Source organism: Plasmodium inui (assembly GCF_000524495.1).
Source record: "Plasmodium inui San Antonio 1 unplaced genomic scaffold supercont1.6, whole genome shotgun sequence".
NCBI lineage: Eukaryota > Apicomplexa > Aconoidasida > Haemosporida > Plasmodiidae > Plasmodium > Plasmodium inui.
Genome location: NW_008481840.1, coordinates 672,847 through 687,669, shown reverse-complemented (window position 1 = coordinate 687,669; position 14,823 = coordinate 672,847). Strand labels below are relative to the sequence as shown.

The 14,823-nt window shown below is 44.6% G+C and overlaps 1 protein-coding gene across 1 annotated transcript; it reads left to right on the top strand.

Annotated features, from left to right (window-relative positions):
- Window positions 1-2,184: 2,184 nt before the first annotated feature.
- Window positions 2,185-13,896, top strand: C922_01915 (hypothetical protein; the record flags this gene model as incomplete). Its single annotated transcript, XM_008817514.1, has 2 exons — window positions 2,185-4,229; window positions 4,362-13,896. 2 exons carry the CDS (start codon window positions 2,185-2,187, stop codon window positions 13,894-13,896), a joined length of 11,580 nt encoding a protein of 3,859 aa, XP_008815736.1.
- Window positions 13,897-14,823: the final 927 nt, after the last annotated feature.

Here is a 14,823-nt window from a genome sequence, read left to right as displayed (position 1 = left end):
CGCCTGTAGTCCCAGCTACTCGGGAGGCTGAGGCAGGAGAATGGCGTGAACCCGGGAGGCGGAGCTTGCAGTGAGCCGAGATTGCGCCACTGCACTCCAGCCTGGGCAACAGAGCAAGACTCCGTCTCAAAAAACAAAAAAAAAAAAAAAAGTTTTTTATTTTTCGAAATGTACCTCTCTCCACAAGACAAAAGGAGTGTGCACGGACGAGGCTATTTTTTTTTCTTCTTTTCTTCCTTTTTGCAGAGAGGGCACAATTAGTTTATCTGTTGTTTTTTTTCCCCCATTTTTCGTCAATTTTTTTTAAAGAATTAAAATTTCCACGGCTGAACGGGAGACTTTACTGTTCCTGCGTCCCTCTTCCGTTGGCACATACTGCAGCGGGAAAACGTCTACTTAGATAAGGCGCGCGTTGGCGGTTATGCGGGGAGGCAGCAAATTGCAGACCCCAGTACTCGGCTGTCTGTGTGAGCATACATTTGTATATCATATATCTGTACATACATATGCTCACATTTCGGGCCACGTTTACCCCCTCGCGCGTCCATCAGCGCGGCGCGTTACAAGCAAGCGAAAAAACCACCGCGCTCGCAGAATCATTCGCATGACCAGGTCTTCGCGGCTAAATTGTAGAAGGGGAAAAGGAGGACCAGAACCGCAACCCTCATTCAACGCAAAAGGTCATTTCCTCAATCGGATAAGACCCCACACGAGGGCAAATGCGGTATGAATCTGCCAAATAGGTATATATGTAATATGTACATATATATAAGGCGAAAAAAACATTTATGCGGCTTCCCTTCTTTGCGCGCGTGCCCCATCGGTAAGGGAACATTTTCCCTCGTTTGAAAAACTCTCCATTTTATTTTTCAACAAATTGTCGAAGGGTGAAAAAGCTTGGAAAAAAGGAAAAAAAAAAAATAATAATTCCCATAAAAACGCGAATAAGCATTTTATAAGCGAACAACCAACGGAGTTTACAGCACGGTTTCAACGCCGTTTTGGAGAAAAATAAAAATAACACAAACCACAAATGGTTTTACAAGTAGGCATAAGCTTAAGCCAAGCAATCCTACTCCCACCCATTACAAGCTGCGGCGTAATTACGTACTTCTTTTTCGCGTTGAATCCATGTGACGACATTATGGCAAAAAAAAAAAAAAGGACTTAGCAGTTCTGCAAGCTTTATAAAAATTCCCTGTCCTTATTTTTATTTTTCAAAAATGTTTTTTCTTCTACTTTATGATATATTTCATTTCTTTTTTTTTCTTCCTTTTCCATTTAACAGTCGGATGGTTATTTTTATGTAAAAATTCCCATTTCCCTCAAATGTTAAGCTGCAATTCTGATGACAAGAGGGAAAAAAAAAAAAAAAAGTCATTTTGTACGTAATGACAACAGGAAATATTACATAACAAATTTGAAATTATAACTGCATATTCGTTTCCAAAAGCTCTCTATCATTTTTTTCTTTTCTTTTTTTTGTTAAAATTTTGTTTGTTTGTTTTTTTTTTTTTTTCTTTACCTGTAACAAAAACCCAGGAGAGACACTGGTACTCGCTTGTACCATGTTTCAGCCCCCAGTTCAGTTAAAGATAAAAGTTGCCTACCTTCCATGTGCATACGTATGTTTATATGTATACGCACGTACATATGCTGTGTCGTTTAGTAACAGGAAGGTACCAAAGCTAACGGGCCATTCTGATAAAAAGGAAAACGCCGACTTGCTCGCAGAGACAGTTTCCCTCGAGAGACTCTGCAACATTCTTGTGAAAAACGTGGCCAGTTAAAAATAAATAAAAGGAAAGAAAGAAAGAAACTTCTCTAACTGGTTGGACTTAATTCAACAGAGCAAACCAAATTGGGATCTCCATCACGTCGCTTGCTCGATCAAGAAGTGCCACCCTCCCATTTTGCCCATCGCGAAGAGGAGAGAACCAGAATAACAGAATCGGCCATTATCAAACGAACAGTGCATAGACAAAGCATTAAACAGTTATAACTGAACACCTACACCACCCCGTCGATGCGTTTATTCGCACGTATGTCTACAAGAATACATGATCTGAGCAGTGGGATAAGGCGAAGAAGGAGAGAAGCAAGAACCCCTTCTGAACACTTCCAAACCCTCCCGCTATGTAGTAGTTAAGTATATACCCAAATGTATAATAACGGATGAAAAAAATGGAGGAAAGGTTAAACGAAGGGGAGGAAATCTTTACGCATAGTGGGCAAGAGATGCATCCAAGTGTGAGAAGAAAAGGACAAAACATTTACGAATCCACAAGCTTTGACAAAAAATCCCTAAATTTTAACAAGCACATGGCGCATGCAAATTATCCCTTTTTATTACACCCAGGTGATAAAGGAGGCAGTCGTGAGTGGCATTTGCAGAATGCTCCTTATGTCAACTTAGCAAGTGCGTATGACCCCACCACGGGGCTCAGCATAAGGCACCCCAATGGCGACAGGCAAAGTGAAATACGCCCAAGTAACGGAGAGCGTTGCATGAAGAAGCAGATCAGTAACATCCCCATGAGTAATACCTCCAAGAGTAATACCGGCATGAATAACCCCCCTATGAATAACCCGCCTATGAGTAACCCCCCCGTGAATACATCCAACATGACAGTAACAAACGGGGGGGGGTTGAACCCAAACGATGGCAACTTGTACGCTTCCATGTACAGTGGAGGAATTCCCCAAAAAAAGGAAAGGCAAAAAAGTTATGTGGGTGAAGACAAAAACTGGAGCAGTAAAGGAGGCTCCCTGATCCCTATAAGAAAAAATCTCAGTGCTGCAATTTTTTACCGAAACGGCCAGCACATCGATATTGATAGAATGAAAAATGCCACACTTGGGAGGTTCTTTACACCAAATAGCAATGCGCAGTATGGTGAGGCAGACAATTTGATGATCCACCAGAGTCTCATAAACCATGTTCAGCAGGATGGTCATGTTGGAGAGAAAGCTGAGGTGTATACTCTTCTTCCTCGAGATAACAACAGCTGTGATTGTTTAACATCTGTGCTTAGTAACGTCCCGGAGGGGTACATTCAAAATGTCCCAGCCAACTACCAAATGGAGTGGAGGTGCAGTAACGAATGGGGTGGGACCCAAACGCAGGGTGTCGCACCAAGTGGAAACAACCCCAACGCACAGAGTAACGGCATTTCCCATCTGAATAGCAGTACCACCTCTCTTCCACATAATCGTTGTGCTTGTCCTAATTTCCAGTTTGACAAGAATGGCAATAGCAACCTCTGTGGCAACCGCGGTCACCTTCACAGTGATGTACACTTTAGTAACCACCCAACTGGCAATTTAGTGTACCATCCGGATGGTTCCCATATCGCCAGTAGGACTGACTCAATCCATCTGAACAGGGACATGAGGAAACTCCCAGCGAGTGAACACTTGCATGTAATTCCCCAAAAGGGTTGTTCAGGGAGCAATTGTAGCTTCCACGTTACTGGTGAGGGGATTAATCAGATGAATCATCCGAACCGTACAAAGTCACTGTTCGCAGATCAATGGAGTAATGAGGAACTTCTCACCAAACGAGGGAACACGTCAACCTCAAACTATAGGATTAGGAGGAAGGGGGACAGTCCGCATGGTGGTGAATCGTACGAAATGGGTGGCAGTGAGTATGAACCGAGTGGGCAGCGCCATCTGCAGGAAAGGCAGCACAATTTGGTTAGTAGTGAGGGGTGCATGTACCCTAATGGATTCCAGGTACAGACCCAGTTAAACCCAAATGGAACCCTTCTAATGAGTACTTGTGGTAGTTTCCCCATTAAAGCTGCCATTCCGGAAGACGGTAATTTTAGCGCACATATGGGCAGCAGTAGGGATTGCCAACCACTAAGCCCTCAGCAGGGGACAATCCAATTGGAGAAACAAATGGCAAACTGTGCAGTTGCACGGAACGATAACACGTATAGCAGAATGAAGAACCCGTCAACGTTGAACCCAATTGTACATGCAAATGAGTTCACTCCAATAATCTCAGACAATATGATCGGCAGTTCGTATTCCTCCTTTGTAAATAATCCAGTGCAGAATTGGCCACATTTGGGCGAGGAAAAGTTCTTTCCCCCCAAGGGCAACTACTGCGTGAGCAGTATAGAAAGTTCATCCCCATTAAATGCCAACCAGATGGGAGATTCCACCGGATTCATAAAAATGTATAATAATAGTAATACTTCTGGTGAAGACACTGAGGTGTCAGCATGGTCAACACGAGGGAGTTACCCCCCAAAGGAGGTTCTTAACAATGTCATGAGCAGCACAAAAGAGAGTCAAAGCAGTTTAATACGTACTAGTGGGGACGGAGTCGCCTCCCCTCCTATGTGTAGTTCTGCCTATGTGAATAACTTGACCGGTGTGTATGACATGGCGCAGCGAAGCATAAGTAGCAGCTCACGGCAGCTCAGCTTGTTGGATGTGCCGAACGAGGTGAACAATGAGCAGGAAGAAACTCTGCAGCGACAAAGGATGTACGACTTGTATGTGCAGTCGCTGTTGAATGGGGCGAGTGGAGTTATAAGCGGCGATGGGATTATAAGCTCCGGTGGAGTAACCAACCCGAATGCGCAGCTGGGGGAAAAGAACGACCAGTTAATATTATTCAATTTAAAAAACCTGCGCAATAAAATCACGAAGAAGGCCCCCCAAATGACCAACAATTATCTGTCCTACTTAGATCATTACATCGCCTCCCTACGGCTGCTTTACAACAAACTACTCAGCAACAGAAATCTGATATTCATCCTGGCGAAGGAAGTATTTGCACCAAAAAAAAAAAGAGATAAAAAAACATACAATGACGATAACGAGTCCACATTTGAGAGTAAGCATTTATATGTACAAGAATTGTTAGCAGCTCTGCTTCCCCAACCACCTGTCTTCCCTCCATTCGAAATATGGATCTACATGGGAAAGAGAAATGCCAGCCAACTGCACAAACTTCATCTAACAATATACATAATATACCAGAAGATTATTTGCAACATATCAAACATCCTTTTAAAAATAAACAACGACATGGTGAGCTATACAAGTAAGAGTAAATTTAGCAAACGCAATGGGACGGACTCGCTTAATGATTATGTGAATGACAATGGGGACGGGTTGAAGCGGACTGGTTGCCCCTTCTTAAGTGCTACAAAGGAGGGAGAAGCTCCCTTTGGGGGACCCAACAGAAGTGAGTACGTGGCCAAGAGGGGAGTCCAGGACAGGCAAGGGGCTGTCGACGTGGAGGATGTGGACTATCTGATCGAAGAAGATGACGCGGTTGAAGCGGTTCATTCGATTGACGCGCCCGACTCAGTTTCTGCCGTTCGCGCGGCGGACGACGCGGTGTGCATCCCCGTGAAGTCAGAGCGTGCGACGAGTTATAGCAGCCGCCCTGCCCACACCAATGAAGACGAACCCAATCTTCATAAAGGAGACATCCCCAGAAAATGCTTATTCCGAATTGACGAGAAGTTAGCCATTATGATGACTTCAATTGATAACATAAGAAAAATGATGAACTCAGCAGAAGGGGGAAGAAGCAATAGTAGTAAGGACCCGTCAGTGAACTCCCCAAATGGGGAAAGCAAAGCGACCGACGTGATGGCGCCGAAGTTGGACCATGTAGGCGAAGACGGGGATAATAACATCCAACAGGATGACAAAAGTGGCATTGGAGAAGAAGACAGGATCGGTAAACATACGAATCGTATAAGTAAAGGCATCTCTCTAGGTGGGTGTCCCCCCCCACACATTAGCATTAATCCTAATGATAGTCAAATAGTCGCGTATCATGAATTAACAGGTAGTGATGGACGACCCCTCTTTGAAAGGGTACCCACGTTTAAGTCGCATTATAGTAACTCCATAGACAAGGACAGTGCTCTAAAATTACTAAACGAGCTAAAGTACGAACTTAGAAATGTGTACAACGAAATACGATCTTTAAAGAGGCATGACAGTTACTACCTATCCAGTGGAGATAACGGAGAGGCGGGAACCTCCCTAGAATTGGTGAACCCCAATGATGACCACGGGGAGGATTATGCTGCTGTTCCGTCAGATCTGGGTGCAGTTTCGAATAGGAAGATAAAAACGGCAGACGAAACATCCCTCTTAAACGATTTTTTATACAGCCAAAGTGAAAGTTGCAACCCGTTGGTGAATGCACACACACGGGATTACTACCCTTGCGCGAGTAAAAAAAATGGAAAAAAGATAAAGATAAATCTGAAGAAGCAAAATGAAATACTTAACAGTCTCATAAATAGCAACATCTGCTCCAAAGAACAAGTCAATAAAGACATTATCTATGACTTGAAGTACACAGATGATATTTTCAAGAAGCTTTTATTTTTATGTCGTAATTTTTACACCAATTTATCTGACTATAAGGACTATGCTTTGGAGTCGTTTCACCAAAATGAAGTAGACTTAACTAATTTGAGTGAACACAACACTTTTAGCTACATGGAAAATCAGCCATTCTTTTCTAAAAGGCCACTGCTCCCGAGTGGAGAATTGCTACCTCAGGAGGATTTTCCAGCGGGGAAGTACCAACTGGAGGTTAGCGACTCCCCCTTGTGCGACGAAAATGGAGATGTTGACTCGCACACTATTGAGAAGGTGAGTGGCCTCCCCTTCAAAGCGGAAGATCACACGTTAAATGTGGCTCCAGTCATGGGCAGCGGCGATGGGGACCACGGCGTTAACTCGGGCGAGGAGACTCTTCTGAGTGACGAGCAAGTGGGATCAACGAACTGCGCAGAGGTCGCCAACCGCGCGAACTACGCGAGGTACACAAATTTGACAGGTGCCTCCCTGTATAATGCGTCAGACAGCTCCAACCCAAACAGTCAGGACGGCCTCCATGGAAGGAGCCCCTCCTGGGTGAAACTACCGATGGAGAAGAAAGAAGATAAAGAAGGTGCAAACCAGGTGGATGCCTTTTTTGCCAAATTCGATGGCAAGGAAGAACGGATAGAAGCTTATGGAGGAGAGACCCCCCAAAGTGCGATTTTGCAGATGGGTGAAATGGACAGCTACGCAGCTGGCGCTTGCACGGGTAGAAACGGAGGCGTACGTTATAGCCCTTCTTTCTTAAAAGCCACTAATTCGAATTATGCACAAATGGAAGTAGGCTTCGGTAACGTCGCGGAGAATGGGGGGGAGAATGGCGTGGACTGTGATGCGAACTGTGGCCCGGACAGTAATGCTGTGCATGCCTCGCCAGAAACGCTGTTTAGTAACACACAAAGCGCACTTCACTATAGTTACCCTAATCAGCAACATGGTGGCGATGGCTACAGCGACGTAAGAAGTCTACCCTTTAGGGATACATCTCATGTCAATTCGGAACACCCATATGTGGAACGTGCACCAGTCTCTGAAGGGGTTGCTGTCAGTCTGGATGATCCATATGTATTGGTAAAAAATACGGAAGAGCTAACCAGGCAGGGAAAATATATGACCAATTCCTACGTGCAAAACGATGTGAGGAGAGCTGAAAATTGTAGTTACCTTTTAAGCAATGCACAGAATGTGTGCTATCCAAATGAGGAGAATTTGCCAATAGACTTTGAAAACACCGAAGGGCTAGTCCGTAACGATTGTGCCAAGTATGAGCAGTGTCTTCCCAACGCATATGCTGTTGACACGAATGGGAATATGAGAAGTGGTGATAACTTCCAAAGGTTCAATACCCCAATGGCCAGGTGCCTAAATGCTGATGGGAGCTACGTTGGAGGGGATGTAATGGCGAATTGTCTCCACGTGCCCCATTCCCCATACCATAAAAACCAACCGTTCGGTATGTCCAGATGTGTTGGTGCGAATGGGTTCGCGGTCAGAGATACGGATTCATCGAACCATAACGGAATAAACAGAAACGTATGTTACTACACGGATGGGAGTGCACTTCCCAGTATGCTTAACTACCAGGGGGCACAGAATAGTTTCCAAAACAGCACCGGTGAGAACGAAATGGCAAGTGACCAATTTGCAACCAATGGGGCAACAAATAATTTTATGAGTGTCAATGATGCAGGGATGATTAACCAGTTTTCCTTTGCTGATGAGCAAGCGATAAACATGCACCGCGTGGATAATCTGCCCCAGGGTACTTCCACCTACCGACTCATAGGGCAGAAAAACACGTTTAAAGATGGCCTCAACGAAGGGGAAAACTTCACAGAAAAAATGTACAACCATAATGGTAACTACTTTAATAATATCAATTTGAGAGACACTACAGAAGATGTCTCAGATAATGAAACGAACAGTGGAGGAGGCAATCACATCTTGGGAGAGGATGAAAATACCTTTGATGGGGGTTCCTCATACTTTTTAAAGAATGGCCTTATCACGAATGACATGTCTTCTGACCATTGGAAGCTCACGTCAAACTTTGCAAACAAGCTAGAGGGAGTGAAGAGCGAATCGGGGAATGGAGAAGAGATGCACGTACGCAGCAATGGTGAAAAGATGAACATATGCAACAATGGAGAACACATCAACATATGCAACAATGGAGAACACATGAACGTGTACAACAATAGAGAACACATGAACGTGTGCAACTTAAAGGGAGGAGAAATGATGAGGAATAATAGCCCACCCGAGGCTCACACATCCCCCGAATCTCCAAATGAGTACCCAAACAGGACAGACGATCGAAGAGATCACAATTTGACCAATGATGCCAATAAAATCAAGCTAAAAAAAATGCTCGAAATTACTGATAAGCTAATTGGGAAGAAATACAGAGGGATATCTTACGACCCCACCAGAAATGGATGGTCAACCTTTGTATATAAAGATGGCGTTAGGAGGAAGAAATTTTTTTCCTCTTATAAATACGGAAACCTATTAGCTAAAAAGAAGTCCATAGAATGGAGACTAAAAAACTTAAGTCCAGATTCACATGCGTATGTGTTTTCTCTAAAAGCGAAAGAAGAATTTAATGCCATTTTGAATGATGGCTATGCAGATATCAACAATGTTAACTGTGACAGTAGGGATGGGGGAAACGACGGGGATAGCTCCAACAATAGGGACATACTCTATGTGAATGCTTTTATCAACCTTTTTAATAGCTCTGCAGGAAGGAAGAAAGATGAGCCGAATGGGGCGAATGGGCCGAATGAGCCGTTGTGCCAAATGGAGAAATCGTCCTATGAAGAATGTGCCGAGGAGCTTACTAGGGAAGGCACACAAGATGGAAGTGGACCAGGCAGTAGTGAGCTCGCCAAGGGGCTCGGCGAGGCGAATTACAAAGATGGAGGAGCGCTTAGGGGAGACATCGATGGACACACTGATGAGGGAAGTAACGACAGCAATGGAGGGAGTAATGATGGAAGAAATGGTGCACGCAATTATGGGAAGAATGGTGGAAGCAAGGATGCCCGCTTGAATGGCTGCCATGACCCCAATGCCAGCAACATCGATCGGGAAACCCCCTGCGCAAGCCAAGAGAGGAAAGAATGTAACAAAAAAAATTACCAGGGAAATAATTCAATGGCACAGAGTACCCATCTGAGTAGCCACTTGTGCGATGAGGCAGATGGCTGCCTACCCCCGAATGGTGATTTATTCCTCTATAAAAATTACTGTTCGATACTACTAAATGAGGAGGAAGCCTCGAGAATGGAAGCAGCAAATGGGTCCACCTGCGAAAGTGGGAAAAATGGGCTGAATGGACTAAATGGGCAAAATGGAAAACTGGACAACTTAAATGACAGCGCGGAGGAGGAGACGAAATCGACGCGAGGAGAGATCCTAGATCAGACAGCGCATTTCCAAATTGTAAATGGAGAAAACCAAGAAGTGATGATTTTTCCGCATGCAAATGATGTGTCCCCTCCACATTGTGGCGCACTCCCCAGGGAGGGGCTAGACCCTCGCCTGGCCAATGGAGATAACTGTGCAGTTACGCCATGTGGAAATAGGAAAAAGAGAAAAAGGCACATCATAAAGGGTGAAGGGAGGAAGCCTATAGGGGAAGGCGAACCCATTATGTCTCCGACCGCCAAACCAAACGTGACAGGAACGGGCGAACACTTCACTAGTGCGTACATCGCGCGAGATGCTTCAGAGGCTGGTTGTAGCGACACCTCCAGCAGTGACCTGTACGGAAGTGACACCGGCAGCTGTGATGGTAGGAGCCATGGCCCACTCCATGGAGACCGGAGTGATGACAAGTTCAAAAGGTGGATCGACAGTTGCCTGATTCATTCGATGGAGGAAAGCCACCCCTCGTTTGAGCAAGAAGAGAGTACCTGCAAAAATGACACAGCCAGGAAGGACAACTCAAAGGAGACCCTTAAGTACGTAAATAAATGCATATCAAAGAATGACCATTTCCAACGTCTTACTTGTGGCAGCGGAGGGAACGATAACAACAGCGTCCATATGCCTTATAATAACGTAGGGTGTTACCCAGATGGGAATTGTCTGACCAGTGGGCAGCCCCTTCTAAACGGTGTAGCTTCCACTCGTGAAAAGAGCCTTATAAAGACATTTCATCCGGTGGAATGTAAGAGCATTCCACAGGAGCAGCTGGTGATCGATGGGATTGTTAATAGGGCAGAACCACAGCACATGGGTGGAGGGAAGGACAATAGTTTCATCTCTGGGGAGATAACCCGTTTGGTTGGATTTAGCCATCAAATGGAGAAGCAGTTTATGTATTCGAGTGAGGAAACTGAAAGGGGGTCCCCGAACGTGCTGGATTGTAGCTTGAGAGGTGACTCCGGTAGGGGCGCGAATCAAAATGAATCTCCAAATGGGGTGCAAGACTGGACCCCCAATGGTATCACTGAGGAACGGGCAGCCCATCATAAGGGAGACCTCTTCCTGGAGAATAAAGACACAAGTGATAAAAATTGTTTACTTTACAAAGATACCCTACTAAGGTATATGAACGAGTGTACCTGCACGGGGGAAGAAGAAAAAAGTGTTTTCCTCCAATTTTTGAGATTAACCCCCGAGTGGGTTCTCCTAGAATTAGACGAATTGGAAGAAATGTATCATGGCTATTTTAGGAACAAAATTGAATCATTTTATAAATCCTACTTAGTTAAGATAAGCAGTCAGAATAGTAGTACCCTTAGGGAGGTACCCGAGGAAGGGTCCTGTCGCTCAACCAGTGGCATCCCTCCGAGACGCAGCGAATATATTAGAGAACTTCAACTCATTTTTGATAAAAAATTGAGTACCCTCTGGAAATGCATGATTTTCCCCATAGATTTCCTCTACATATTAAACTACAAAATTTTTAGAATCTTAAAAACGATGAATAAGAACAAGGTTAAAAGTGCCAAACAAGAGAAAGACAAACAGTTCAAGTGTACGTTGAAAGGAGTCAATTTCGTCAAGTATAAAAGCGCATGGTGTTTTACTTACGTAGACTTGGATGATAAAAAGAAGGAAAAACTATTTCCTATTAATGACTACGGCTTTATGGAAGCAAAAACGTTATCCATTTTGTGCAGAAAAAGCTTTGTTCTCCATTTAACCAAAATGTATACCTTTTTGAAAAATGTCTTATTAAGAAATAAAGCCGAATCGGGGGGAACGATAACTAAACTGATCAATCCCAAGTCAATAAATAATTTCATCGATTATTACAAGAAGTATGAAGAGTTCCTTGTCTGCTATGGAAAAATCGTCTACTTCAATGAAAGCAAAAATGTATTTCTGACATCGAAGAACAAGCGGGATCCTCTGAATTATGTGCCTTTCGAAATCAGACATAAAATGTCTGGCGAAATAGAACCCTTAAATTTAATAACTGCAACGCGAAATTATTTTTCCAAAAAATCACAAATGATTAAGTTTCCCAAAGGGATAGTCTATCTGTCTGGCTACTTCCTATGGGTTCTATTATTCCTCAATCATAATAATAAAGAAGTAATTATCTCCTTCTCCGCTCGGAAGTACTCTTTCGAAACAGCCAAAGCTAAATGCTTCCAGTGCTACTACTTCTTACTCTATAAGTATAGGTTCCGCCCCATCAACATATCAGGCGTTGTAGACCTTATCCTGGAGACCGATTTAGAGTGTAAAAGTTACAACCTTCTGGATTACGAAGCGGAAGAGATAATGCCGCTGGATTGTTTGTTCCATTTTTTTGCCCCTTCAAATTATGTGCTTCAGAATGGGGTTATTTATAAAAGGCTTCTTCTTAATCGGCATGTTCGTGAGGGGGACCTGTGGAGGGAGCAATACGACTCGCTATTCCCCAATGAGTATGTCTCCTTGGACAACTTCCAAACGTACGAGATTGAGGACGACTACCTGGTGGCAGTGAATGAGGTGCATGGGAATTTGGGGCCCAATGCATCGGTGGAGGTTCCACTGAACGGGTACATGAACAGCGAGGGGGAAGGCTATACTGAGGTGAACCTACTTAACGATGCAGAGGTGGCTATTGGGCAGAGGCAGTACTACTCCCCGTTTGAGTTCCCCTCCCTGCGCCAGGATCAGCGTGACTGCTACCCGTACAATCTAATAGAACATAGCGAAGGTAATGAGTGCCCAGCCCCGAAGCATCGGCACTCAGGGGACGACTTGCTGCTTTATCACGACATGGAACAGGCGAAGAAGGACATCCCCCTTGACTTTACGGACGACGAAAATGGAAAATCGATACGTCTGAAAAGGAGGGATATCTACCTGGGGAAAAGTGTCAAACGGGGGAATTACACAAATTTGGATGGCTCACCGGAGGAGGTGGACGCCGTCCACTGCGAGGAGTACCACCTTCGCACTGACAATGATGGGAGAAGCGGTAGTAGCGGTAGTAGTGGTAGTAGCAGTAGTAACCGTAGTAACGGTGGCGATGAGAAAGCGGCTCGAGAACTAGGGGCAGACCAGCAGCAGGAGCAGAAGGAGAAGGAGAGAAACCATGGGACATATGACCCAAGTAGTCAACATAACGAAAACTTCACAATGTGCCGAAGCGAGAGAGTAGGAATGACCAGCTGGGGGATGCACCTCACGTGTGGAAATTCAAACGTGAGGAGTCTCCGTGGGGGGCAGAACATCGAAGAGGACCACGAAAGGGGAGAAGATCATCCCACAGTGAATGCTGGAAATGGAAGGGCACCAAACGGACAAGTCAGTTCGGATAGCATCGAGAGGAGTAACGACGAGGAAAGTGATTACCATTTGGAAAAAAAGGAACAGAAAAAAGGAGGCATCATTGGACAGAACTTAAACACAAGGGAGTGCAGCAACGATGAGCAAAGTACACAAGGAGGTAGACAAGAGACTTTTCTAAAGAACGCAGAGTACTACTACAAGGACGTCTGGAATAAAAACATTTTTCACTTCTTCGATAATAACATACAGGATGAATATTTAAAAAGGAATTATAATTCCCTGTTTAACAATGAGGAGGAGAAAAATGTGGTGTTTAAAAAAATCGTCGAAAAGGAAGAACACATAGGAATCTTCCTAATGCTTAATTGCCAGTGGCTTTCAGACTCCTTTGTACATAACATAAATCAGATCGAAACGAAGTATGCTGATATTTATTCCTTTGAAAACTATCTCAATACACGTGAAGAGGTCCTAAATTGGAAGTGTGAAAAGAATTTTATTAAAGACTGCGCTGATATTGCTAAGAAATGTCCTCGAGTTGTTGGCGTTCATTATGATACACATGCCCATGCCTGGGTCGTCAATTGTACCTCTAATGGGAAGAGACGGGATAAAAAATTTTTGGTGAAAACGTTTGGCTTTTTGCAGGCGAGGAAGATGGCTATCGCCCACAGGGAGAAGTGGCAGCAGCAGCGGGCCCTCCACCTGGCGAGGAACGTCAATGGGAAGGGCGCGTCTCGCGTGGAGACGCATCAAATGGGAATAAATGATTAGTAGCGGGAGAAGCGGAATTGCTGCTCTGCCATATATATCCTTCCTTTGCAAGTGTACTTTGAAACATTCTGCAATGAGAAAAACGCACGCCATGTTTGTACTTTTTCCCTATGCAGTTTCTTGTTCGTTTTAGAAAAAGAAAAAAAATTTTATTTCACTTGTTGTGCACTGCAGGTGTAGGTATATGTCTATATGTGCTCATGTGTGTCTCTTTTTTTTGGGCAGTTGGAAACGGAGCCAACCCTTCATGTTTTTCATTCCCCCTTGTGGAGCTTACATGACGCCCCACTGATTTTCAAGGCACCCCTTTTTATGGCAACAATGTCTTTTCTGCCACAATGGGGTCCCTTTTTTTACCGATCGGCCGTGCCCACAAACGATGGATAGCTGAACTGCCACGAGCCCACATGGGCCCTCAAAATTGGTAATCCCCACATGTTAGGATGCCTTTTGTTTGTCTAATTCAAAGGTCGTATTAATTCGGTGCGGATATTTGCTTCTTCCGCTTAGTTAGTGTTAGGATGGGAAAGAATGGAAAGATGTTCCGTGCGCGTGAGAGGAACTTCCTTCTTTGCGCGATGACAAATGGGAACCATGCGCACGTGTACAAATGGCTGCTTCTGCGTCATCGCCTGGGGACGTGGATGCACATAGGGACATCCCTATGTGGAAAAAAGGGGAACACATGGGCGTAAGTAGTAGCGAAAATAAAAGAAAAAAAAAGAAAAAAAAGGGTGATACGTTCCAAAGTGGGAAAAAATATGAGGGCGATACAGTGGCGACGCTGCGCTCGGGAGACCCCTCCCCCCAATTCTGAGTATGTATCCTCACGTGTAAGCTTCTTCGCGGAGCGCCCCCAACTCCATGGAATGGCGGCGCGGATGTAGCAAGGCAAGCGAGTGTTTCCCCGCTGTTTCCCCGCTGTTT